At 36.5% G+C, this 24,595-nt stretch overlaps 2 protein-coding genes across 6 annotated transcripts in view; one reads left to right on the forward strand and one right to left on the reverse strand.

Moving 5' to 3' along the window:
• fbxo25 (F-box protein 25) overlaps positions 1 to 24,595 on the reverse strand; it is a 172,640-nt gene that overhangs the window by 72,126 nt on the left and 75,919 nt on the right. The gene's annotated exons all lie outside the window — the stretch shown is intronic.
• On the forward strand, positions 12,055 to 20,852 carry LOC135776033 (uncharacterized). 3 transcript variants are annotated; one of them, XM_065286653.1, is made up of 8 exons: positions 12,055 to 12,779; positions 12,908 to 13,061; positions 13,138 to 13,197; positions 15,538 to 16,008; positions 17,062 to 17,148; positions 18,601 to 18,826; positions 19,042 to 19,118; positions 20,713 to 20,852. In XM_065286653.1, exons 5-7 carry the CDS (start codon positions 17,065 to 17,067, stop codon positions 19,113 to 19,115), a joined length of 384 nt encoding a protein of 127 aa, XP_065142725.1. In that variant the 5' UTR covers positions 12,055 to 12,779; positions 12,908 to 13,061; positions 13,138 to 13,197; positions 15,538 to 16,008; positions 17,062 to 17,064; the 3' UTR covers positions 19,116 to 19,118; positions 20,713 to 20,852. The 3 variants fall into 3 exon arrangements, with proteins under 3 accessions (XP_065142725.1, XP_065142726.1, XP_065142724.1); XM_065286654.1 differs by lacking the exon at positions 15,538 to 16,008; XM_065286652.1 differs by lacking the exons at positions 17,062 to 17,148; positions 18,601 to 18,826; positions 19,042 to 19,118; positions 20,713 to 20,852 and having other exon boundaries at positions 15,538 to 16,108.

Consider the following 24,595-nt stretch of genomic DNA (forward strand, 5'->3'; position numbering starts at 1 on the left):
CAAGCCATTTAGATCACAAGACGTTTAAGGACATGGCCATATAGATATTCTGCATTGTATATTGTACACACACACGTTTATCTGAGAAAGGAGAAACAAGACTGTTAAAGAACAAGACTTAATATTGACATGGTTACACACTCATTTGGTATGTTTTTTTTATAAAAAACTAAAAATATATAATTCTTACTGCAAATGTCGTGTAAGTGCCTCCAAAATTATGTTCACGTTTCACAGCTTTCATAAAATGACATGAGTGTTAAAACTGATAACTCAGAACAATTGAAGTGGTAGTCTTTAACTAAATGTGATTTTAATATTATAACAGTAAAATCATGAAGTTAAAAGTGCAGTGTGTACATTTTAGCGGCGTCTAGTGGTGAGGTCACGAATTGCAACCAATGGCTTAGTCCACTGCTCACCCCTCGCTTTTGAAACACATAGAGAAGCTACGGTAGCCGCCACCAGACAAACATGTCATCGTCGGAGACAACTTAGTAAAAAAAATGTCCGTTAGGGGCTTCTGTAGAAAAATGGCGCCACAAAATGGTGACTTCCATGTAAGGGGACACTCGGTGTATGTAGATAAAAAGGTCTCGTTCTAAGGTAATAAACACATACCGGTTCATTATGAAAGGTCTTTATACACCCCTGATAATATAGTTTTTTATATCATTTTGCATTTCTGTCAAGAGATCCTTCTAAAATTTACACACTGCACCTTTAAATGTGAACAGATTTCTATTAATAGTAAACTTAGTTAAAGAGTAATCATCATCTGTGTTTTCTGTGAGTGCAAATGTCAGCCAGTGATTGATCCTCTTCTACCATCTAGTGGACATAACGGAAAATTGCACCTAAAAACCACAATAAGGAATTTGAGTATATTGCCTGATCTCAATAATACATTGTATGCTTTGTCATAAGCTTTAAGGGCCGTTCGTCAGAGCCGTTTTCAAAATGACTGTGTGATAGCTATACTTCTGCAAAGTTGTTTTTGTATTTGATATATATATATATATTTATACAGTGTAGAGAAAATTGTACTGCACTGGCTTTACTATTGTTGAGTGTAAGAACTGAAACAATTTAATAAAACATAACCAGATACTTTATCTGAATGGTGGATGATGTTATTAAATCGTGTCAATAACAAATATCATTTCATTTAGCAGATTCATGTTCATGTCCTTTAATCGAGTATCATGAAGGCTTTCTGTTTTAATTAGGTAAATAAAGTGAGGTATGCAAGTTATTAAACCGTATATATTTTTATGGACAAAAGGAACATATACACAAACATGCTCTGCACATTTTGTATGTTTCTCTCATCTGAAACAGTCATTTTAGTTCATAGAGATATATTCTGTAGGTCTTACTAAATGGTTGCTTGTTTAAATCTTTTAGACTATTTTTTTATTAACAAACGTAATTGTTCTTATAGAACATATATATTCTTTGACATAAATATTATGTGCAAACATACAAGTATTTCAGATGACAGCCTCTGTCATATTATAGTAGGCCTAAACATAACAAATCCAGATGTGTTGTTTATATCAAATGGAGTTAATAACAAATATGATGTCATTAAGCAAATGTCAGTCAGATTTGCTATTAGGCACTTATTTGTGTTCACACATGTGCTGTGCTAGAGTAAGTTTTCAGTAAATCATTTACATTTAAAACAACCAATTGTATCATTACATTACAATTTCATTGCAATAATTCTTTAAACAATTATTAAAAACTTTATAAGACACATCATGACATGTTTATGTCATGGAAAATAGATTAGAATACTAAAGCTACGGATAACCAAATATATATTCTCTTTATGTATGATTATTAGTTATTATTTCTAATGTTGGCCTGTTCTTTAAGGATCCACATATTTACAGCAATCTTTTTCATACCTTTAGGATTTGAAGAATTCTAAGACAACATTTGAAGCTTTATAACTTTATTGGGTTGTTTCCCACAGGTTTAAATTGATGCATGACTAGCCATTAGTTATTTAAAAACATTTAGGTACTTTTTACAAACAAACCTTTTAAAAACATTACTGGTGTACATCTTAAGACAAAACTATGGCCCTGATATATTTAAAGATAGGCCATTGTAAGCTATTTTCAAGTAAGACAACTAAAACATAAACCTAAATTTTAGTCTGTAACTACACTTAAACCAATGGTCAGTAACATTAATCTCTAAGACTAGTCTTAAAAGTTAGTCATACATTTTTGTCTTCATGACTGAACATAACTGCTTTAAGTATCATGTGAAAAAATATTTAAATTATTTAAATTATATTTAAATCCAAATAGTAAGACTGATTAGCCCTAACTAACTACTAGTTCTTCAGACTAGTCCTTAAAACACAGTTTTAACTTAATTATTCAACCAGCCCTAGTCTTGGAAAGACATATATTGTCTGATCTTAATAAAACTATTAATATTTTGTCATAAGCTTCACATTACTAGTTAATTGGTTAGATATACTTAGTCTGGCCCATTTTGAAAATGTCACATTTCAAAATGCTTGAATTGATAACCTCAAGTGTTTTAGTTTTAATGAGGTAAATGACTGCAGATCATTGAATCTTATAATAATTTTCATGCAGATGCAAACCCATGGACAAAAGGAACATAACAGCAGTTACAAATGAAATAACGAATACAGGTTAGAAATGGTTCCCACATCACTGTGAGACATCATATCAAATCTAGGAATACAACGGCAAAAGTTTATTTTATGTTTCATATTGATATTTGCCCAGATAGTACAGCAAATTCACAAAATTGTTTTTCATATAAACATAAACATCTAGAGCAGTACTTTCAACTAAGTGAAACACAGTGGTTTCTCCAGACCCAATGCTCAGCACATTTTGTATGATTCCCTCATCTGACACAATCAGTTCAGTTCATACAAATCTCTACTGATGATTAAAGTGGATTTGTTTAAAATAGAAGACTTTTGTATATGTGCAGAGCAGTGGGCTTCCAGGAATACTTTTGAAAACCACTGATCTAGGGGACAGTTAACGTTACACCCATTGTTCTAGATGCAAATATTTCCGGAATGATGAGCCAAAAATCCTCACAGACACTTGAGAACATAAGACAAAAAAGCCCATCAGTTTAGTTGTAATCGCTGGACTCGTACATGGTTAATGCTGGCTGGCTGTTGGTCGGCATGTTTTCTAAGATATGTAATTATCCTAATAGACCCTTATAAGAATCTAAAAGCAGATGTTATGTGCAAAATAGTAGGTGAGACAAATATTTATGTGTCGTATACATATGCTATAGTCATCGTTCTTTGTTCTTAGGTTATTGCGCCACCTAGTGGACAATCTCTGCTATTTTTTGCATGTGAACTCAGTCTAGGTCTATACATATGTGTACCAAGTTTCGTGTTGATATCTCATTCCTATCATAAATGATAGCCATTTAAGTATTTGTGGCACCGCCTCTTCGTACTTTTGACCGTGGTGTTCCGACGACGAGTGCAAAGTTCAACTTTTTTTTGATAATTATTGATATTCAATGTCTAAGGAATATTCCAGCACTGGATTGGTTCAGATTGGTCAAAAAACCTAGGACTAGTTCGCAAAAGTAGGTTTAAAAGAAAATGATGAATATCTAACAAACGATTCTACTGAGACAGTTGCTTCTTGAGGGAAAGTTGTTCATTGTAAGTACCTCTATTAAATGATATGAGGATCTTGTGGATATCTAAAACACTACATAATACACAATAATTTAAACACTAAAAAAACGTGATAGCGCCCCCCGGAGGCCGAATTTTTTCTTACTCTGCACAGACCTTCATGGCCAAGAGACAAACAGGCCCACCGCGTTTCGTTTCGATCGGCCTTCGTTAACCCTGTCTAATAGCTGCTTTTTCTTGATTGGCCGATGGCGGCCATGTTTCTTGAGCCATGCAAAATTCCTTTTAGACATTAATAGTACCCTAGACCAAGAGCAACAGTGCCAAATTTCAAGTTGATCGGTCCCACACTTTTGTAGCTACAGCCCTTCAAAGGTTGAGGTGGTGTTATAACGCCAACTAGTGGTCAAGCGGCGCAATTATTTGAACGTGAGCCCAGAATAGTCCCCTGTATATATACACCAAATTTGGTGTCGATACCTCTTTCTAATCCCAAGTTATAGCCATTTAAGACCTAGAGGCTCCGCCCATAGGGGGCGTTTGGGCGTGGCTTTACGACGGTGAGTCGAAAGTTCAACTTTTTTTTGATAACTTTTGATATTCACGCTCCAAGGAATATTACAGCACTGGAATGGTTCCGATCGGTCGAAAAACCTAGGACTAGTTCGTTTTTATTTTTTTCGACAAAATCGAAAATAGCGAAAAAAAATTCTAGGCGCAAATAAAATCGGAGATATACGTTTTGTTCGTCTTGACGCAAGGATTCCAGTGATATAAGACACTTGACATTTGGACAAGATTTCTGGGAGTTATGAGCATAAACGTGATTTCCGTCGTTATAGCGCCACCTATAGGCCAATCGGGTTGATACTCTGTCAACCTCTCCCCAAATTGGGTCCTACCATTTGGCCAAGTTTCAAGTCTCTAGGCCTTACGGTTTGGTCTGCACGTTCCGTTTTACGGCAGAATAATAATAATAAAAATCTTAACAATTACAATAGGGTTTCAGCGCTTCGCGCTTGAACCCCTAACTAACAAATACAATAGGGGTCTTCGCCCCTTCGGGGCTTGACCCCTAAATATAGCTGCAAGCAGCAATACCGGGGTCAAGCCGAAAAGGGCACAGAAGGATTTAAAGTTGCGTTTGGATAAGCAGACTGAAGAACCTAGGTAAACCTAATGATTTCAGATGAAAAAATGCAAAAGTAATCAACAAAAATAATCTGTGTTCTTGTCTACTGCAACTGTCCTTCGGTTATTGACAATCATGGAACATTAGAGCACTGAAGGACATGTATGTGATGCTTGCAGTGGGCAAACATGGGTCACAACATGTTACAACAAGTTAAAAGAGTCAAAAGAGACCATCCCCATGTCTCTGCGATGTTCTGATGCAGAGAAAAAGCTCTTCCAAAAACAGTTGATAACGTATTCTCATTGATTGCTAGAGAGTAAATGGACATCCACTAGTGATTATAGTCAAAGCCATGAAAGGAATAATCCATGATGACTCATGGTTTTAGATGTGTTGTTGCAGTAGTTTTAGGCAAAAAATGCCATATTCTATCTCAAAACCAGTAGGTGGCGCAATGACAAAATTTGTGCATGCAACCTCAGGTCATAACTGTGTTACATCTAGCTAGTTTTATGACTATACACTTTAGTTTAGTGAAGAAACAGTTGTATGACCATAGGGTGGCTTGATTTCAAAGTTTTTATTCAATTATAAGGCCACCTAGTGGTTCAGGCATACCAATTTTTTTGTGTGGCCTCAGACTCTGCTCATACATCAGAGTATCAAATCTGGTGAAAATATGTCTTTTCGTTGCGAAGTTATAACCATTTATGTATAAAAACACAAATTGTAAAAGGTAATTTTTCGTTTTTTGCAATTGTCGGCCATTTCTGATGAAAATTTTAATATGACGCCAATAGAACTTTTTGTTCAGAAGGTAATGCAATGTTCTTCCTATGGTGTTTTCGAGTCGATCGGAATAACGCTCGCGGAGATATTCGCGCATGTTTTTTAAGTGCTGTTTTGCTGCGCAGGGCTAACCATAAGGCAAAATCTGGCATGTTTGGTATCGTTGGACTCGGCGACTATTGAGGACTCCTAAAAATCAAGTCCCGTCAAAATACGTTGATCACAGCCAAAGTTATAGGTGTAAAAAACATCTGTCTGGCCACTAGGTGGTGCTGCGACGAAACTGTGCATGCACACTAAGTTCCTGACTGGCATCACAAGTACCAAGTGTCGTGTCAATAGGCCTAAGTTTGACGAAGATACAGCCTAAAATCTGTTTTTTTGTGCTCTACGTAAAATTTGTTGACGCGCTATACGACAACGGATTGGTTTATCGAAATTCTTTTGATAACTTTTTGCCGTGAGGGTCTCTAGATGCTGCATACCGATTTTCGTGGCAATCGGGTAAAAACTCTAGGACGAGTTCGCAAAAGTAGGTTTTACGAATAATTCAAAATGGCGGAAAAATTGTCATGACGGAAAATGACGTCATAGGGTCCAGTCGAATCGTCTTGAGCCAAAGAATCAGAGGAAACAAGAATTTCGTTTCTAGGACCTACGGATCAGAAGTTATAAGCAAAAACATAAGTGCAACTTTGGACTGTTGGTGGCGCTAGAGGGTTAGAGATAGAGACTCCAAATTTGCTGTGGGGACACATTGGACTGTCCTTTATCAGTGTGCCAAATTTCATAACTTTCCTACGTACGGTTCTATGGGCTGCCATAGACCGCAATGGCGGAAGAAGAAAAATTTACTAACAGAAACAATTGCCAATATAGCTGCAAGCAGCAATACCGGGGTCAAGCCGAAAAGGGCACAGAAGGGTGGAAAGTTGAGTTTGGATAAGCAGACTGAAGAACCTAGGTTAACCTAATGATTTCAGATGAAAAAATGCAAAGGTAATCAACAAAAATAATCTATATTCTTGTCTACTGCAACTGTCCTTCGGTTATTGACAATCATGGAACATTAGAGCACTGAAGGACATGTATGTGATGCTTACAGTGGGCAAACATGGGTCACAACATGTTACAACAAGTTAAAAAAGTCAAAAGAGACCATCCCCATGTCTCTGTGATGTTCTGGTACAGAGAAAAAGCTCTTGCAAAAACAGTTGATAACGTATTCTCATTGGTTGCTAGAGAGTAAATGGACATCCTCTAGTGATTATAGTCAAAGCCATGAAAGGAATAATCCATGATGACTCATGGTTTTAGATGTGTTGTTGCAGTAGTTTTAGGCAAAAAATGCCATATTCTATCTCAAAACCAGTAGGTGGCGCAATGACAAAATTCGTGCATGCAACCTCAGGTCATAAATGTGTTACATCTAGCTAGTTTTTATGACTATACACTTTAGTTTAGTGAAGAAACAGTTGTATGACCATAGGGTGGCTTGATTTCAAAGGTTTTGTTCAATTATAAGGCCAACTAGTGGTGCAACCATACAATTTTTTTTGTGTAGCCTCAGACTGTAGTCGTACATCAGCGTATCAAATATGGTGAAAAAATCTCTTTGCGTTACGAAGTTATAACCATTTATGTGTAAAAACACAAAATGTAAAGGTAATTTTTCGTTTTTTGCCATTTTCGGCCATTTCTGATGAAAATTTTAATATAGTGCCAATAGAACTTTTTGTTCAGAAGGTAATGCAATATTCTTCCTATGATGTTTTCGAGTCGATCAGAATTACGCTCGCGGAGATATTCGCGCGTGTTTTTTAAGTGCTGTTTTGCTGCTCAGGGCTAATCGTAAGGCGAAAGCTGGCATGTTTGGTATCGCTGGACTCGGCGACTATTCAGGACTCCTAAAAATCAAGTCCCGTCAAAATACGTTGATCACAGCCAAAGTTATAGGTGTAAAAAACATCTGTCTGGCCACTAGGTGGCGCTGCGACGAAACTGTGCATGCACACTCAGTTCCTGACTGGCATCACAAGTACCAAGTGTCGTGTCAATAGGCCTAAGTTTGACGAAGATACAGCCTAAAATCTGTTTTTTTGCACTCTACGAAAATTTTGTTGACGCGCTATACGACAACGGATTGGTTTATCGAAATTCTTTTGATAACTTTTTGCCGTGAGGGTCTCTAGATGCTACATACCAATTTTCGCGGCAATCGGGTAAAAACTCTAGGACGAGTTCGCAAAAGTAGGTTTTACGAATAATTCAAAATGGCGGAAAAAATTTCATGACGGAAAATGACGTCATATGATCCAATCGAATCGGCTTGAGCCAAGGAATCAGAGGAAGCAAGAATTTTGTTTGTGGGACTTACGGATCAGAAGTTATAAGCAAAAACATAAGTGCAACTTTGGACTGTTGGTGGCGCTAGCGGGTTAGACATAGAGACTCCAAATTTGCTGTGGGGACACATTGGACTGTCCTTTATCAGTGTGCCAAATTTCATAACTTTCCTACGTACGGTTCTATGGGCTGCCATAGACCGCAATGGCGGAAGAAGAATAACTAATAATAATAATAATTATTATAAAAAGAAAACTAACGGATACAATAGGGGTCTTCGCCCCTTCGGGGCTTGACCCCTAATAATAATTATTATAATAAAAAGAAAACTAACGGATACAATAGGGGTCTTCGCCCCTTCGGGGCTTGACCCCTAAATATAGCTGCAAGCAGCGATACCGGGGTCAAGCCGAAAAGGGCACAGAAGGGTGTAAAGTTGAGTTTGGATAAGCAGACCGAAGAACCTAGGTAAACCTAATGATTTCAGATGAAAAAACGCAAAAATAATCAACAAAAATAATCTCTGTTCTTGTCTACTGCAATCGTCGTTCTGTTATTGACAGTCATGGAACATTAGAGCACTGAAGAACATGTGAGTGATATTTGCAGTGGCAAAACATGTGTCACACAAGGGCGTAGGTTTGATTCTGTCATTGGTGGGGACATAAATAAAATGGTCGCATTGCAAAAACTGTTTATCACCGTTTACTTGACATAAACAACAGACAACTCAGTATGCACTTTACTCAGTGACATCTGACTCGCCACCCCCGGTGCCATCCCAAATTTAATGTACTATAATAAACAATTCGTTATGTCCTAGAGCCTAATAAACAGTAGCTGTTTAAGTCTTTGTCAAAAAAAGAAAATCACATAGTAACATATATGAATCCATATTAACTTTATAATATTGAAGAATATGCAATTAATATTTAATTCTTAATTTAATTTTGCCAAAAAATCCCAGTGTTGAAGTAGGTATATATATCATGCTGTTTCCTGAACACAGTTTATTAACGTTTCTGTAGTTTACATTAAATCTTCTTTTCATTAACAGACAGTTAATCAGTGTGAAAAAAATAGTTTGTTTAAAATGCAACATTATGTCTACATCTGTGCAAGTAATGACCACAGTGCAGTAATGAAAGTATTCAGCAATCATGACATGAATTCATGTTTTTACCATGTTGGGGTTATTTTCTTTCATGGATTAGGGACCCTCTAAATAACCTTGCCACCCCATTTATAAAAGGTTGACACAAGTTTGCAACTCCTCAGGGTTAACATGGGATTGTCCTGTATTGGTGAAAACACTGTCCTTGAATCATTATGTGGCACAACTTTTTTTGTGCATGAAACAGTTACAGTGGGTATAATAATACTTTCTTCCTCACTTACCTGTCGCCCGAATAATCACGCACGTCTTGTTGAGTGAACTTTGGCGCGTTGTACAAAGTGAAACCATCCTATCACACGTAGCGAGTAAAGACAAGCCCATCAAAAAGTGATGTGCGTTAGAGAGGCGGGACTCAAGAATGCTAATCCAATCATATTAGCAATGTGCGTTAGAGAGGCGGGACTAAAGAAATGCAAAGCCAATCATATTAGCGATGTGACTTACGGAGGCGGGCATTGCAGAGAACGAAAGCTGTTAACCGTTTGTGTACCACATAGAGCGTTATTTTTACAGAACGGGATTGCAAAAGATTTCTAATCTAATTTAAATGATTTCTGACAAAAATATAATAAGTAAAAAATAGAAAACACAAGAACAAGACGGACATTAGTGGTTATATATGAATACAGATTAAATGTTTGGTCGAAATTATTGCTAGGGACAATTCAGTCTTCTCTGAATATTGGTAGGGACATGTCCCTAGCGTCCCACCCTAAATCTACGCCCATGGTGTCACAACATGTTACAACAAGTTAAATGAGTCAAAATACACCATCCCCATGTGTCTACAATGTTCTGATGCAGAGAAAAAGCTCTTGCAAAAACGGTTGATAAGGTATTCTCATTGGTTGCTAGAGAGTAAATGAACATGCACCAGTGATTATAGTTCAATTCATGAAAGGAATAATCCATGAAGACTCATGGTTTTAGATGTGTTTTTGCAGTAGTTATAGGCAAAAATAGCCATTTTCTATCTCAAAACCACTAGGTGGCGCTATGACAAAACTGTGCATGCAACCTTAGGTCATGACTGTGTTACATCTAGCTAGTTTCATGACTATACACTTTAGTTAAGCAATAAAATAGTTGTATGACCATAGGGCTTGCTTGATATGAAAGATTTTGTTCAATTATAGGGCCACCTAGTGGTGGAGGCATACCATTTTTTTTGTGTGGCCTCAGACTGTGGTCGTACATCTGCGTATCAAATCTGGTGAAAAAATCTCTTTTCGTTGCGAAGTTATAACCATTTATGTGTAAAAAATGCAAAATTTAAAGGTAATTTTTCGTTTTTTGCATTTTTCGGCCATTTCTGATGAAAATTTTAATATAACGCCAATAGAACTTTTTGTTCAGAAGGTAATGCAATATTCTTCCTATGGTGTTTTCGTGTCGATCGGAATAACGCTCGCGGAGTTATTCGCGCGTGTTTTTTAAGTGCTATTTTGATGCACAGGGCTAACCGTAAGGCGAATCCTGGCATGTTTGGTATCGTTGGACTCGGCGACTACTCAGGACTCCAAAAAATCAAGTCCCGTGAAAATACTTTTATCGCAGCCAAAGTTATAGGCGTATAGAACATTCGTCTGACCACTAGGTGGCGCTGCAACGAAACTGTGCATGCACCCTCAGTTCCTGACTGGCATCTCGAGTACCAAGTGTCGTGTCAATAGGCCTAAGTTTGGCGAAGATACAGCCTAAAATCAGTTTTTTTGCGCTCTATGTTAAATTCGTTGACGTGCTATACGAGAACGGATTGGTTTATCGAAATTCTTTTAATAACTTTTTGCCTTGAGTGTCTCTAGATGCTGCATACCGATTTTCGTGGCAATCGGGTAAAAACTCTAGGAGGAGTTCGCAAAAGTAGGTTTTACGAATATTTCAAAATGGCGGAAAAATTTTCATGACGGAAAATAACGTCATAGGGTCTAATCGAATCGTCTTGAACCAAGGAATCAGAGGAAACAAGAATTTCGTTTCTAGGACTTACGGATCAGAAGTTATAAGCAAAAACGTAAGTGCAACTTTGGACTGTTGGTGGCGCTAGCGGGTTTGAGATAGAGACTCCAAAATTGCTAGGGATATTATTTGGACTGTCCTCTGTCAGTGTGCCAAATTTCATAACTTTCCTATGTACGGTTCTATGGGCTGCCATAGACCGCAATGGAACAGGAAGAAGAATAATATTTAAAAAGAAAAAGAAAAAGAATTAAAACTGCAAGCAGTGATGGAAGGGCCCTCGCACACATGCCAACCCCACGCCATGTCAAAAGAATTAAAGGGAACAGTAGTAAATAGGCATTTAAGCATGTAAACTTAGATGAACCATTTAAATGTGTAATATAATATATATAGACCAGTTCAAATGATGTAAACAACACTGGTCCAGAAACACTTCCTGTTACAGTTTGTGACAGTTATTTTTTAATTTCACATGTATTATTATCTTTAAGATGTTTGTTTAACTTCAGTTAATTCAGGTTTATATGTTCTGTTGGTTTATTTTATCCCAACGTTTATCTAGTGTTAAAAAACGGAAACAGGAAGTGCTTCTGGACCAGTGTTGTTTACATCTTTTGAAATGGTCTATATATATATATGTATATATATATGTATATGTATGTTTAAATGTCTTGGCTACTAATTGTGTGCATGTATGTAATGTATATGTATTGTTCTTTATTGGTAAATCAATTATTATTTCAGTATGAATCGCTGAAGTACTTATAAGAGCAATACTATCATGTATTCTGTATAATATAATTTATTAAATATTTCATTATTTGATTTCCTGTTTTCAATTTCTTCCTTATATTTTTAGCCTACGTGTTTGATCTAAAACCATTATGTTTACATACAAATTAATTTGTATAGGCCTGTTTATATATTATTTACACTTTACATCGTGTGTGTGTGTGTGTGTGTGTGTGTGTGTGTGTGTGTGTGTGTGTGTGTGTGTGTGTGTGTGTGTGTGTGTGTGTGTGCTATGTTTATATATTTATTAGTAAACATCATAAATGAGAACAAACAGGAAGAAGACATAGGCTAAGATATTAGGTAAAAAGAAGTACTAGAAAACGAAAAAAAAAATACGAAAACTTTAATAAATGGTAATATTATTGATATTATGAACTAATTCAAATCTTTAATCTTTCTAAATAAATTATAAACGTAACGTGATGAAAACGCTATAAGAAACACAAAGAGGGATCAGACTTCGACAGAACACCGGATATCTTCTCTAATTATTTTCTATTCAAATTATTAAAAGATTTTCAGATGATTTCATCACTCCAGTCTGTCCGGTTGAGGGCTTTTATTGCAACCATAAACACCTACGTTTATCTTCAAATGGTGTCTTCGACGACGGTATACTATAAAAATGAAGGTCATCTATTTTGGCATTCCTATTGTGACACTCAACAGCACAACAAAACATTTTCTAGTGAGTTATATTGTTCGTTTCACTCGTGTCTCATTCATTTCCACTTTTTTTGCCACCCCATGCGCGCGTGACGTAACTGTGACGTCGACTCGCAAGAGAGCGCGAGAGAGGGAACGCGATAGAGGGAGTGAGCGAAATGCAAAATCGTCATGCCTCACTGGAAGGAAGAATTGATTGAAGTTTTCCAAAATCCCTAGATGGAGAAAATGCTGTAAGACTTCTTTTTGTTTGGATGTTTAAAAGCTTTTTCTGTTTTTTTTTCTTTAAATGCTGTATCAACACGAAACATATTTTTTGATTGTAAAACAAACCTTAAATATTTGTATTTGAATAATTTAGAAAAAAGGGATTATAGCACCCCCATTGTGTGGTCCTGGGGAGAACAGCAGCGAAGGAGGAGCTTTCATAGGTGAAGTTTTGGTGTGCATTTTTTGAATTGTACTGCATTAGTGATCAGCTTGATATCGACTAGCTGGGGACATGAACACTACAGGTATGTGAGTTTATCGTGGTAACGTTTAAATAATGCAAATGCAAAAATTGCAAGATTATTTTTTATATTGTTGTAGGTGCTCAGTCAGGTCAAGTTGTGTCGAAGATTGGCCGAAAAACTTTTGTAGTTGAGAGAGGTAAGCAATGTGTGTTATTTTCACCAAAACATTTTGTATTTCTAAATGTAATAAAATAATTTAAATGTTAAGTCATGTTAAGTGTTTTGACATATTGTTTTGATGCTCAAAGATGAATTTTAGGGGTTTAATTGTAGGCTACATTAAAATTAAGGGGAAAGGTAGTTTAGAGAAAAGGCTAGTTTGTGTAAGACTCCAATTCATTAATGTGTTGCGCTTAAAACCATGTTGTGCTTAAAGGAACACGTTGACTAAATGGAATTTTAACTGAGTCATTGTATTCCCCAGAGTTATATAAGTCCATACATCCCATTTTCATCTCAGTGAGTCCCGTAACGCTGTCTGATGCACCCACTGCTAGCCTACCTTAGCACAAAGACTGGATGTAAATGGCTCCAGCTAGCATAGTGCTCCCAATAAGTGACAAAATAACACCAACATTTTCCTATTTATATGTTGTGATTTGTATAGTCACATTGTGTAGAAATAACAAGGTCATATGAGACACAGCCATCAACCATATTCTCAGAAGGTGAAGCACTGCTACTTGGGTGGACTGAATAGCCCAGCTCTGAGCGAATGCTCTGCTCCTTACCAGGAGCTTCTCGGGTGCTGCGAGGAAATCACTCCGCCCAAGTAGTAGTGCTTCACCTTCTGAGTATACAGTATAGTTCCCATTATGTATATAGTTAAAAAATGTCTGTCTCATATAACCTTGTTATTTGTACACACTGTGACTATGCAAATCACAACATATAGATTGGAAAATGTTGGGCTGAATCCGAAATCGCATACTTACTGTGTAGGTACTGAATTTCATTGGGTACCTACTTAACGTGCGCTAAGGTAGTATGTACGTTCGCGTTAAGTATGTACAGCATTCGCCATGTTGACGTTATCATGTGACATGACGTAGTAGACTTGTTCGAGTTCATGCGGAACCACAAGAACCGACAGGAGATTGACATCACAATACCGCGAGAGCAACTCGAAATCAGACTTCTCCGTATGATTTCTGGAATCACTCTCACGGTACTTTGATGTCATCCAGCTGTTGGTTCTTACACCGGTGCATAAACTCAAACAAACCTATTAACAGATATGAAAACGTATGCGTGTGTATGAGGGACAGGTGCACTAACACCTGATTGCATAAGTAACTTGATCTGTAACAGTGTTACAGATATATTACACATTATTTTGTAGGGGACAAAATAAGTAAAACAAGCAGATTGTAATTTAATATCTATTGTCAGATGACAGCTGTGCTTGAATACAAATTAGACAATGCAGGCAATGTGATTATATACATTTTAGTGAAGCAATCTCTTGTATTTACTTAAAACAACAGGAAACATGAATAAAAAATGAATGAATAAAACGATCACAATAAATGAAAACGTATTGAAGTGAATCCCATATGAAACAAAACTTTATTCAAATGTATTTTTCTAACAAACCATCACATATTTACTGTCATCTCAACACAGCTGTGACAATTCTACAGCTTTATTTTCATGAATCAGCGCAGCAGTTTGTGGTAAATCCTGGTTGGTCTGTGCGTGAAGTCAGGGTGCTGAGGAACAGTCCTGTGTAACGTATCAAAATCACCCGATTGGTTGGTCTCCGGTCGATTGCTTTGCTTTCCCGTGGCATCATGGGAAAGCTGGGATAGAAGTGTCCATCCGATGCACGCTTCAGAATCGGGGCGGACTCAGTAGGGCATCCGGGGATTTCTCGCCTACTGATTTTATGGATACTGAGGATTCGGGCGTACTACTCTGTTCTCGTGCTGGTTCCCTTACTACATTTTCAGTAAGTAGGCGGTTTCGGACAATACTTAAGTACACGTGCCTCTGAATCTCGCGAGAAATAGTCCAAAATCCCGCTTATTCTCGCCTACCCTTTTACGTATACTGAGGTTTTGGACATACTATTCGTTCGCCTACTGCTTTTTGCCTACTATATAGTATGGCAGTATGCGGTTTCGGATTCAGCCTTGGTGTTATTGTGTCACTTATTGGGAGCAGTTTGCTAGCTGGAGCCATTTACTTCCAGTCTTTGTGCTAAGCTAGGCTAGTGGTGGATGTGTCAGATAGAGTTACGGGACGCACAGAGATGAAAAGGGTATGTATGGCCTTATCTAACTACGGGAAATACAGTGAATAAGTTAAAATCCCCAAAAGTTGTGTGTTCCTTTAAATTTGTTACAAACATATGCTTTGTGTGTTTAAAACAATCTCAAACTTTAAAACTTTTTGTTTTATTAAACAAAAAAATTTTATTATACAATGTAGCTCTGTATGTTGGTGGTTGTATTTTAACAATATGTTTTTGTAGGGTTGAAGGTGTGTCTTTTGAGTGACTCTATATGCCGTGGAGTTGAGGATCACATCAATAATATCCAAGCATTTGTGCATCCTGGGACAAATTTGAGTCGCAGTTTGGGCCAGCATGTTTGGCATTTTGATAAAATAACGGGCTCCATGTTGGTCTTGATTAACATTGGATCAAATGATATTGCTAGTGGTATCAGACCTCAGGATCTAGTGGATAAGATGTTGGCGTTGATCAACCGCATTCAAGATGGTCATCAGGAGCCAATGTACTTTGCTGTGTGTGCAGTGTTGCCACGGCCTGTGGATGACTTGCAGAAAAAGAATGTGGTGAAAGAGTGCAATGCCTTACTGGAACATTGTTTTGAGAGTTGGGAGAATGTGGCGTTTCTGCGTACAAACTCCGTTTTTTTGTCTAGAGGACAAATTGTTCAGCAGTTGTATGGGAGAGATGGGTTGCATTTAAATATGCAGGGTAAGCAGAAGTTGTTTGGCTATATAAACAGATTTTTGTGGCATTTTTGTAGACATAAGTAAATTAATAAAATAATTAAATAAAAAATGTGTCACAGGTATTGTTTTGCTGTTTATTTGTGTGTGAGTGAGTGGGAGAGCAGAAAATAATTGTTAAAATAAAGTTTTTAAAACATGAATTTAAGTTGCTTGATGGAGTACAGAAACTGGATTAAAGGGTCAAGAACGAACTGCACTTTATTGTCTGTGTCAATCAATAGTCAAAACCTTTGTTCTTACAGAGGTTCTTTTATAAAAGGTAAAAGTGGAAATCATGGATTACTTAGCATTATTAGACAAAAGAAACAACTTAACAACTTAGGTAAAATGTGGTTACTTAGGTGATAGACAATGGAATGAAACCAAGGGTATAAGAGAGAACTATTTGTGTCATGTAATAAAATGTTATATAAAAAGTAACAAGGGACCAGCAGGTCACAGTGTTATAGCTGGAAATGTAGTAAGGAGACAAGTAGTAAAATGGAATAAAACTAACAATTAAACTTAGTATTATGTATTGTTATTATTACCATTAAACATTAATATGAATATAATTGATAAGTGTAGGTGAACATGTTACGGAGGTAACCTTAACAATTAAATAAAAATTATAGTGACTAAAATCAGGTTGGTTTTATATAATTATGGTGTGGAAATTACTGTATTAGTATGCATCTTGTATTTTTCATGTTTGTTTGTTTAATTGAATTTTCGTTTGTTTATTTTTTTCAAATATGTACAGTTTTTCAAGTTTGATTTTTTTTTAGTCGCATACCGGAAGTATTTATTTAAAATTTTGAAATGTATGCGCTGTTTTCCGTGATTTACGCGGGATTGGCGTTTCTACTGGTTCTATAGTGTCACGTCATTCAGTCGTGAAAGTAAGTTTAAGCAGGCGTACGTGGTGGCTGTTTGTTAAGACTTTGGTATGATTTTGCGTTTGATTTGTATTATAACTTTGTTAATGAAGTATACATGTGAATATTATTTTGATTAAGTATTGTATTTTTGTCAGATAATGGCAGATTTTTCCCCAAGTAAACTTCCATCAATTAATGATGAAGAGGTGGATGCAGTTCGACAAGAATTTCAATTGTCAACCGTAAGTATGTGGACGTGATTATGTAATTTTGTGTGAAAACAAGAAAATGTCTATTAAATTAAAGGCTGGAACACAAAATGTTGTTTTGTAAAAGAAGATGGAATGTAGGCTTTGAAACGTAAATACGATTATATTTGTGTAGAAACGATAAGACACTTGTGTAAAGTAGGCTACAGTAATGGTCATATTTCGATACGTAACGTTAACAGTTAACGCTATTGCTAATGCATCTTTTAGTTTAGTAAGTGTTACGCAAAGTAAGATTTAATGAATGCATATGGTTTCGTCGATTGCAAGTTATATGATAGTATGTTTGCAGCGCGTAAAAGTAACACTCTCCTAGTGACAAATGGAAGTAAAAAAATCAGTGTGTATATGAAACGGTGTAATCGACAGTTGCCTGGTAACATTATAAATTCTAGCTGTGTCCCAATTCAATGGCTGCGATCTTGTAAGGGTGCGCCCTCAGAAGGCGAGCACTCTGTCTTTGAAGAAAACAGATTACGATGCATTTTGAGGATTTATTTTAAGCATCCTTTGAATTGGGACGGCCTTACTAGCCTTAGTTGTGCTGCTGTGAAAAAATTCGGTCTTAGAATACGTCCTAAGAAGGTCACAGCCTTCAAATTGGAACACGGCTATAAAAAAAAGAGTTCGACTTCAGTTTGCGTTGGGCAGACAGAAAGGCAAAGGCATATGAAATCAATGTATCACGAGAATGCTGCTCGAAAGACGAGTGGTTATGATTTGCTCTTGCGGTACTGTGGTGTCATTTTTGATAGGTCTGCAAACCGTTGTATTAGATCGAAAACGTATACCTTTTACTTGAATGTGTATCATTACAAAAGGTTCTAAGTTTAATTTCGATATTTTTATTACTATGGAATGTAGTGCTGTTATGGCATCAAAATAGAAAATGATGGGTAAATATAAAGTTAGGTTCTTGGCGTTTCAACAGTGAGATTGTGACTTGTATGCAATACTTTACACAGATATGCGAGGAGGATGAAAAACCATAAATATGGGTAATACTTCACAATAAAGTTCCAATCATTTACATTTAGCTTTATAATATTGTATTAAGTAAACTTAGAATAGCAGATGTGTATTTAGCTTAATCACTCTTTGTGTATAATTATGAAGGTATAAAATGTCATGGGAATAGTTGTAGTATTAGTAAACATTTTGCAGTCAGAAAACATATAATTAGACACACACATGCCTTCACACAGAAATAGACACGCGTGAGTGCGCACACAAACACACACACCTGCATACAGACAACCACATGGACATGTACAAGTGCGCGGACATGGACACGCACAAATGCACAGACACGCACGGACACACATATATATATACACAGTATATATACTGTAGTCATGCTTGATGTTTGTAAAGTTTTGTTTGTTTATGATTTAGTATTGATGTGATGGTTGTTTGAATTTGCAGTATGCTTGCCTGGATCCTGCTATGCCTCGCCAGGAGGTGTATAGCAAGTGTCTCAGAGTTAACCGGAAAGCTATGGATCTGTTGGTTCGTCAGGTTCGCCAAAAGCGGTGCGCCGAGCAGAAGGTGGTAATGCTGAAGAAAGAGCTGCAAGCCACAAAGACGGAACTTAGTAAAGCTCGTCAGGAGCTTGAAGTTATTCAGGCATCATACAGCTGTGCAGGTGATGGTAAGTGTGCCAGTTGCTTCGTTTTAAACTAAGAAAGGAAGTCAGTACTGTATTGTTAAGTAAACCCTTTCTTTCTTAAATAGACATTAGTGTTTCGGTTTGTTTATGACATGTGTGTGCATGCATGTGTGTTTTGTTGTTGAGTGCAAAGTAGCAGCATGACACAAAGATGTAGTTATAATGTAGTTAATGTATTTGTATTTTTATTTGTGCAGATGTGACTGAGGCTGCAACCCAGACTGATGCGTGTCCAGAGGACAGCAGTGATGTTGATGAAGACACCAATTAAAATGTATGTTTTGGTGTTAATGGTTCAGTAAACCTTTTCTTTTTGTAAATGGACAGTCTACCAATTTTTGTGTTGCCATGCACTTAGAAGGGCAAAGGAGTGCTAACTACCATTGTCCGCAGGTTAAAGTTTTTTTTTTAGCCTAAATAGTAAATAAAATGCACTAACTGATGTGCTTGGTTATGCTTTTTTAAAAGAAATTTGCGACTTATGTGCGATTAAAAACGTATGTGCCTGTGTCCTTACTGAAGGGACAAGTGGTAGCCAACAATACAGACTCATTTACAGTGACCACTTACAGTAGGGCAGCTTAAATACTGGAAGTATTAATCATATTTTTAACAATAAATCATTGTGTTGTTTTGTTACATGGGTTGTTGTTGCATGTTGAGGGATCAAACTAGAGGGATTAGTTTTAGTAACTGGTAAAGTTAGCTAAGAGTTTTTTTTTTAATGTTTTTTAATGATTTGTTAAGGCTGTGTAAGTGTTTGCAATGTTTAGGGTCCCCCACAGTGCTTTATAACACATCATTTTGTGTACAGGTATATACATTTTATTTTTTTTAGTTCAGATTCATGTGATCTAGTTTGTGCTATCTTGTTGGACTAGAGCACATTATATGTCTGCTGTAGTGGCTCACATGATACTGATGCAATATCAGACTTCATTCAACCGAATAGAAAGCATATTTACAGTGTCTGAATCATTTATACCATATACTTCTACATATATTAATATAGTACATGTACTACGAAGATATTTATAACGTATTATAGAAGTTGGGTGGAGTTATTAAATACTTTTGGTTCTTTTGAAGCTTTTGGGTAAGAACAGCCTTAATTATATAAAACAATTGAAAGACATTAAGAGTGAAACAATATGAGGGTGAGTAAATAATGAAATTACTAGTTTTCAGACATGGGGACTTGTGACCTGGTGACTTGGACTCGTGTCGACTTGAGTCGCTATTTTTGTGAATTGTGACTTGATCTGAGCCGTACGAGACTTGGCTACTTTTTCTAAGTTTGCCACCTGAACACACACAGAGAAAAATGACTGGGTTCTACAATGTTAGGGCCGGTTTATATATCGCGTCTTTTGCATGCTCAAGTTCGTTATTTCAAATGTAGGCGCGCAAACTGAAGAGATTACAATTTTGTTTGATTCCATGATGTATTTTACTGAACATGAGTATTTCTTTATATCTTTATATTCTCTATATCTTTATTAAGACCAGATTCTGCAGGTAAAATTACAATAATAAGGTGACTTGACTTGGACTTGACTTGACCTACTAAAGGACTTGACTTGACATAGCCTGTGACTCGACTTGACTTGCCCAAGAAAAAAAATACTTGGGACTTACTTGAGACTTGAAGGTTCAGACTTGAGACTTGCACATGTGTGACTTGGTCCCATCTCTGCTAGTTTTACTTTTGGGTGAACCATCTTTTTAAAGTCTGTACTTTTTAAACATGTATGCGGTTTAGTCGTGTTAATTGTGTGCTACTGTGTTGTTGTTGATTGCAAAGTAGTCACATGAAACAAAGGTATAGTTATAATGTAGTTAATGTATTTGTATGTTTATGTGTGCAGATGTGACTGAGGTTGGAACCCAGACTGATGTGTCCAGAGGCCAGCATTTATACTGATGAAGACAAAGCCATTTTTTTTTGTGTTAATAAATAATATATTTCAGTTGGTTTGTTTCTTGTGTTGTTTATTGTTTTTTAGTATTCAGGGTGTGTTTAGTTGTCATTTAACAAGTCATAGGACAATTAGAATTAAGGGGATGTATTCAAAAAGTTGTAAATAATAGGAAAATGTATATATAAAAAAACTAACAATTATCAGTAAGTATTGATTTTTCTGTTTTGACTAATATACAGAAATTAATGTAATAGTAAGTTTTTGTCATAATAGGCCTAATTAAACATACTGGAGATCAAAATAAGACCCAAAGAAACTGGGGCATGTATGTTAAAAAGACAGATGTTCTGCAAAATGTAATTTGTAAATTAAAAAGAATACATATAGGGTGAAAAATCATTTTCCTTAGATTTAAATGAGTTTATTTGATATGCTTTGTGACAGAGTTGTAAGTGACGTGTTAATTGTGTTATATAACATTAACAATTATTTTTGAGCAGGATGAAAATGGCTAGAAAGTTCGTGGAAAAGAATGGAAATTTCCACGGTATGTAAGGCGATTAAAGTCTTATTTCTTTCTATTCTGAATCCCAGTCCTTTGTATTCTCTTCTAGAACGTTTGCTGCTAATTTAGTTGCGCAAAACGATTAATGTGTGATATCGCTGTACATCGAGAAAGTTTAAAGCACATGAAGTTCTGTACAAATCACCGTGGCAACATTGTGATGTCATGTGGTGATAGGTTTTTGCAGCGCTAAGTCAAGGAATCAGGTATTGTAGACATCAAAAATATTCTGTAAGTGCGTCAAGAGGAGTAGTTGAGAAACTATAAATTAAAAATATATTTTAAAATTTGAATGGTTTGTGGATTAATGGGCGTTATTGTTATAGTCGCCCCGCCCCCATTTTCTTTATGGCGCCTCTAATTGGTTTGATTGAATTTTTTGAAAGACGCTGCTTATGCATCGAATAAAACTAGCCTTTGCGTTTAGCACGTTCAAACTGACCTTTGGTTTTACCAAATTCAGAGAGACGCGTGGAGATTATTTTGATATTGCAAGTGTTATTTCAAGGCTTTCACTTTGAAGAAGACAACAGACCTTTGAAGATCAATACCAACACGGCTTAAAGGATCATATACCAAGAACACGGCTTAAAAGAGGATCATATACCAAGAACACGGTTAAAAAGAGGATAAGGTGACCAAAGAAGACAAGGTGAGTTATAATGATCTGTTTATTTAGCGAGATGTGAGGGTTTTGTCATTCCGAAATGCAAGCTTTATGTTTATAATTACTGAGAAGTGTTTCTTTTAATGTCATTACAGTTATTACAAGAACCACGGTTGTGGTTGTTGAATTAGCTCTAATATTATTGCTGCAACCTTGTTGACCTGATGTGTAATCTTACGTTTCAACACACATTATGTAACTTACTTTTTATTGTTTACAAAATTTCTGGATTCGGTCAGACATAGTGTTTGAGGTGGTTATCTGTTGTAACATTGGGTTGTCTATAGGCCTAACGTTAATCATGATATGCTGTGTTTTTTATTATATTTAATTGTTACAATCTTATTTTAGCAGATTGATTGCTGTTTGTATCACTAGTTTAACATCGTATGGTTAATTTGGGATTAGTGTCGTTTTATTTCAAATAATTAAATTGTGGTTACGTTACTTGGTGAACAGGCTATGTACTGGTTTTGTAAGTGATTTTTATCAAATGAGATGACTCCCACGTAAAGATATTCGCTTGATTCAGAATATGAGAGTAAAAAAATCAAAGCAAAGAGGCGAAACTTAAATGCTTTTTTGGTAACACTAGTTATAGGTGCCGCTTCGGCTGCGTGGCCTATTTTGTGATGAAAATGCCTTGATAACAGATACTCCGATTAGCAAATGTAACAAAAGTTAAAGTAAAATTAAAATAATGCAATGTTTGGCAATCCACTACAAAAATGTGTGCCATATAAATCTTGCCTGCCTTCGATCGTTTTCTGCTCACTTGAATTTGTTTTGTGTAATTGTAAGTGTAATTTCTTTTAGGAACTGCAAATCGTAGCCATAGAAACCGGAATAACGTTAATTATTTATAGTCTATATGGATGTGATGGCGGAGTCTCTAACGTCATCACCTGGCGGCCATTTTACCTCAGACAGCTCGCTCACTCGTAGCATTGAGTTCTAATGGTGCAGGTACTTTTAAATGAACATAACTTGCTAAATTTTCTACCGATTTTCGGGTTGATTTCTTACAAACGTTATAAAGGTGACTATAATTCTGGATGCTTTAACATGATTCATGAAAATTATTCATTAAGAATGCAGTGTCATAGGTACATTTGTGACATTTATAACAAACCAAACCGTTTGAAAATCGGTAGAAAATTAATCAAGTGATGGGCATTTAAAAGTACATGCTCCATTAAACGCAATGCTACGAGTGAGCGAGCGCCTTGTGGAATATGGCCGCCAAATGCATACTAAATTGGCCAGCAGCGGGCGAGACATTTAGCCTTTATATCTATAAATGTGACACCAAATGTATTTATTGAATTATTTTATGATATTGTTCTGGCTAGGTTATACACGCAGGTAAATGGTTGTGAAAAGCGTTATGTTTTGTCTTGGGTGAGATCGCAGTAGCCTATAGTATTTTAAAAAAAACCCAGTTAAAATATCACAATCGAAGCAAGTCTGTTTATTTCACAAAACAAGGGTTTAAAAATGTAAACAGAGTTTAACGCGGGTACGGAGGGGGGAAATCACGTGATGCCACCCGCAATATAGCGCGTGAGGTGTGGGAGGTAGCGCGTGAGGCGCACGAGAGTGTGGGAGGTAGTGAGGGAGCTCTCCCTCACACGCAAAGATTAAACCCCATCTGCCCTTTTACAGTTGGTAAACATTGTGAAGTATTTGTGTGGGCGGGGTTTAGCTGGAGGCAAAAAGAGCCGCAGAGGCAATGTTGACAAGCTTAAGATAGCACGTTTTAGGAGGGATTTATTAAACATGGATGCAGAAGCAGTTTTGGAAGTGTCCGAATATGTACAGTCACTGATTCAGCGGGACCGTGACAGCTATTTTTGTAAATTAACTCTTGCGATTTTAACCAGGTTTTGGATATTTCCTAGACAACATATGAATTACAGGTGCTTTGGGTAATTTTGTCTAGGCTTACTGTCTAATGTAACCTATCGCTGGGCTAACTATGATTAGCAATGTGGATTATTTTAAGAGACTATTCAAACAATGGCACACACATCTATCTAACATTTAAGCTAAACAATAGCGCGGTTGGCGACTTTTCACCTATAAAACAGAAACTTGCTGATTTGTACTAAATAAAATTAACACAACAGTACATGCATAGATTATTTTACCTGATATGAAGTGTGCACTGCAAACACGAGCATTATTTATAATCGTCTCCGTCTAGTCTGTACGCCGTATTGCATTCAAGTACAATTGTCTTCTTGATTTCTGTGAAGAAATGTCTGCCGTGACCCGGTAAAACTTTATTTTTGAACCAAAAGTGTTGTTTCTTCTAATCTGGCATCCAAAAACACAAGATGACATTTTAAAGTCAAAAACTCAAACTTTTAGCGCGCCGGCTATGAGTTGCTACTTATTTTTTGCCTCCAGCTAGAGTGGTGACGTCACAGTGACCTGGGTGATTAAGGGGTCTATTAACCACATCAATTCATCTGCACACAGTGGTCCTCATTTATCAAAAGTGCCGAATTTCCAGCGTACACTCAAAAGCACGGTGACTTTGAGATTTATCAATATGGACGTTGGCGTTATATTATGACCCACTGTAAAAAACG

Source organism: Paramisgurnus dabryanus, chromosome 21, assembly GCF_030506205.2.
Source record: "Paramisgurnus dabryanus chromosome 21, PD_genome_1.1, whole genome shotgun sequence".
Lineage (NCBI taxonomy): Eukaryota > Metazoa > Chordata > Actinopteri > Cypriniformes > Cobitidae > Paramisgurnus > Paramisgurnus dabryanus.

Coding starts and splice junctions, on each gene's coding strand:
- LOC135776033 (XM_065286652.1), top strand. Junction 13,198..15,537: donor AACTTTTGTAGTTGAGAGAG/GTAAGCAATGTG, acceptor ATGTTTTTGTAG/GGTTGAAGGTGTGTCTTTTG.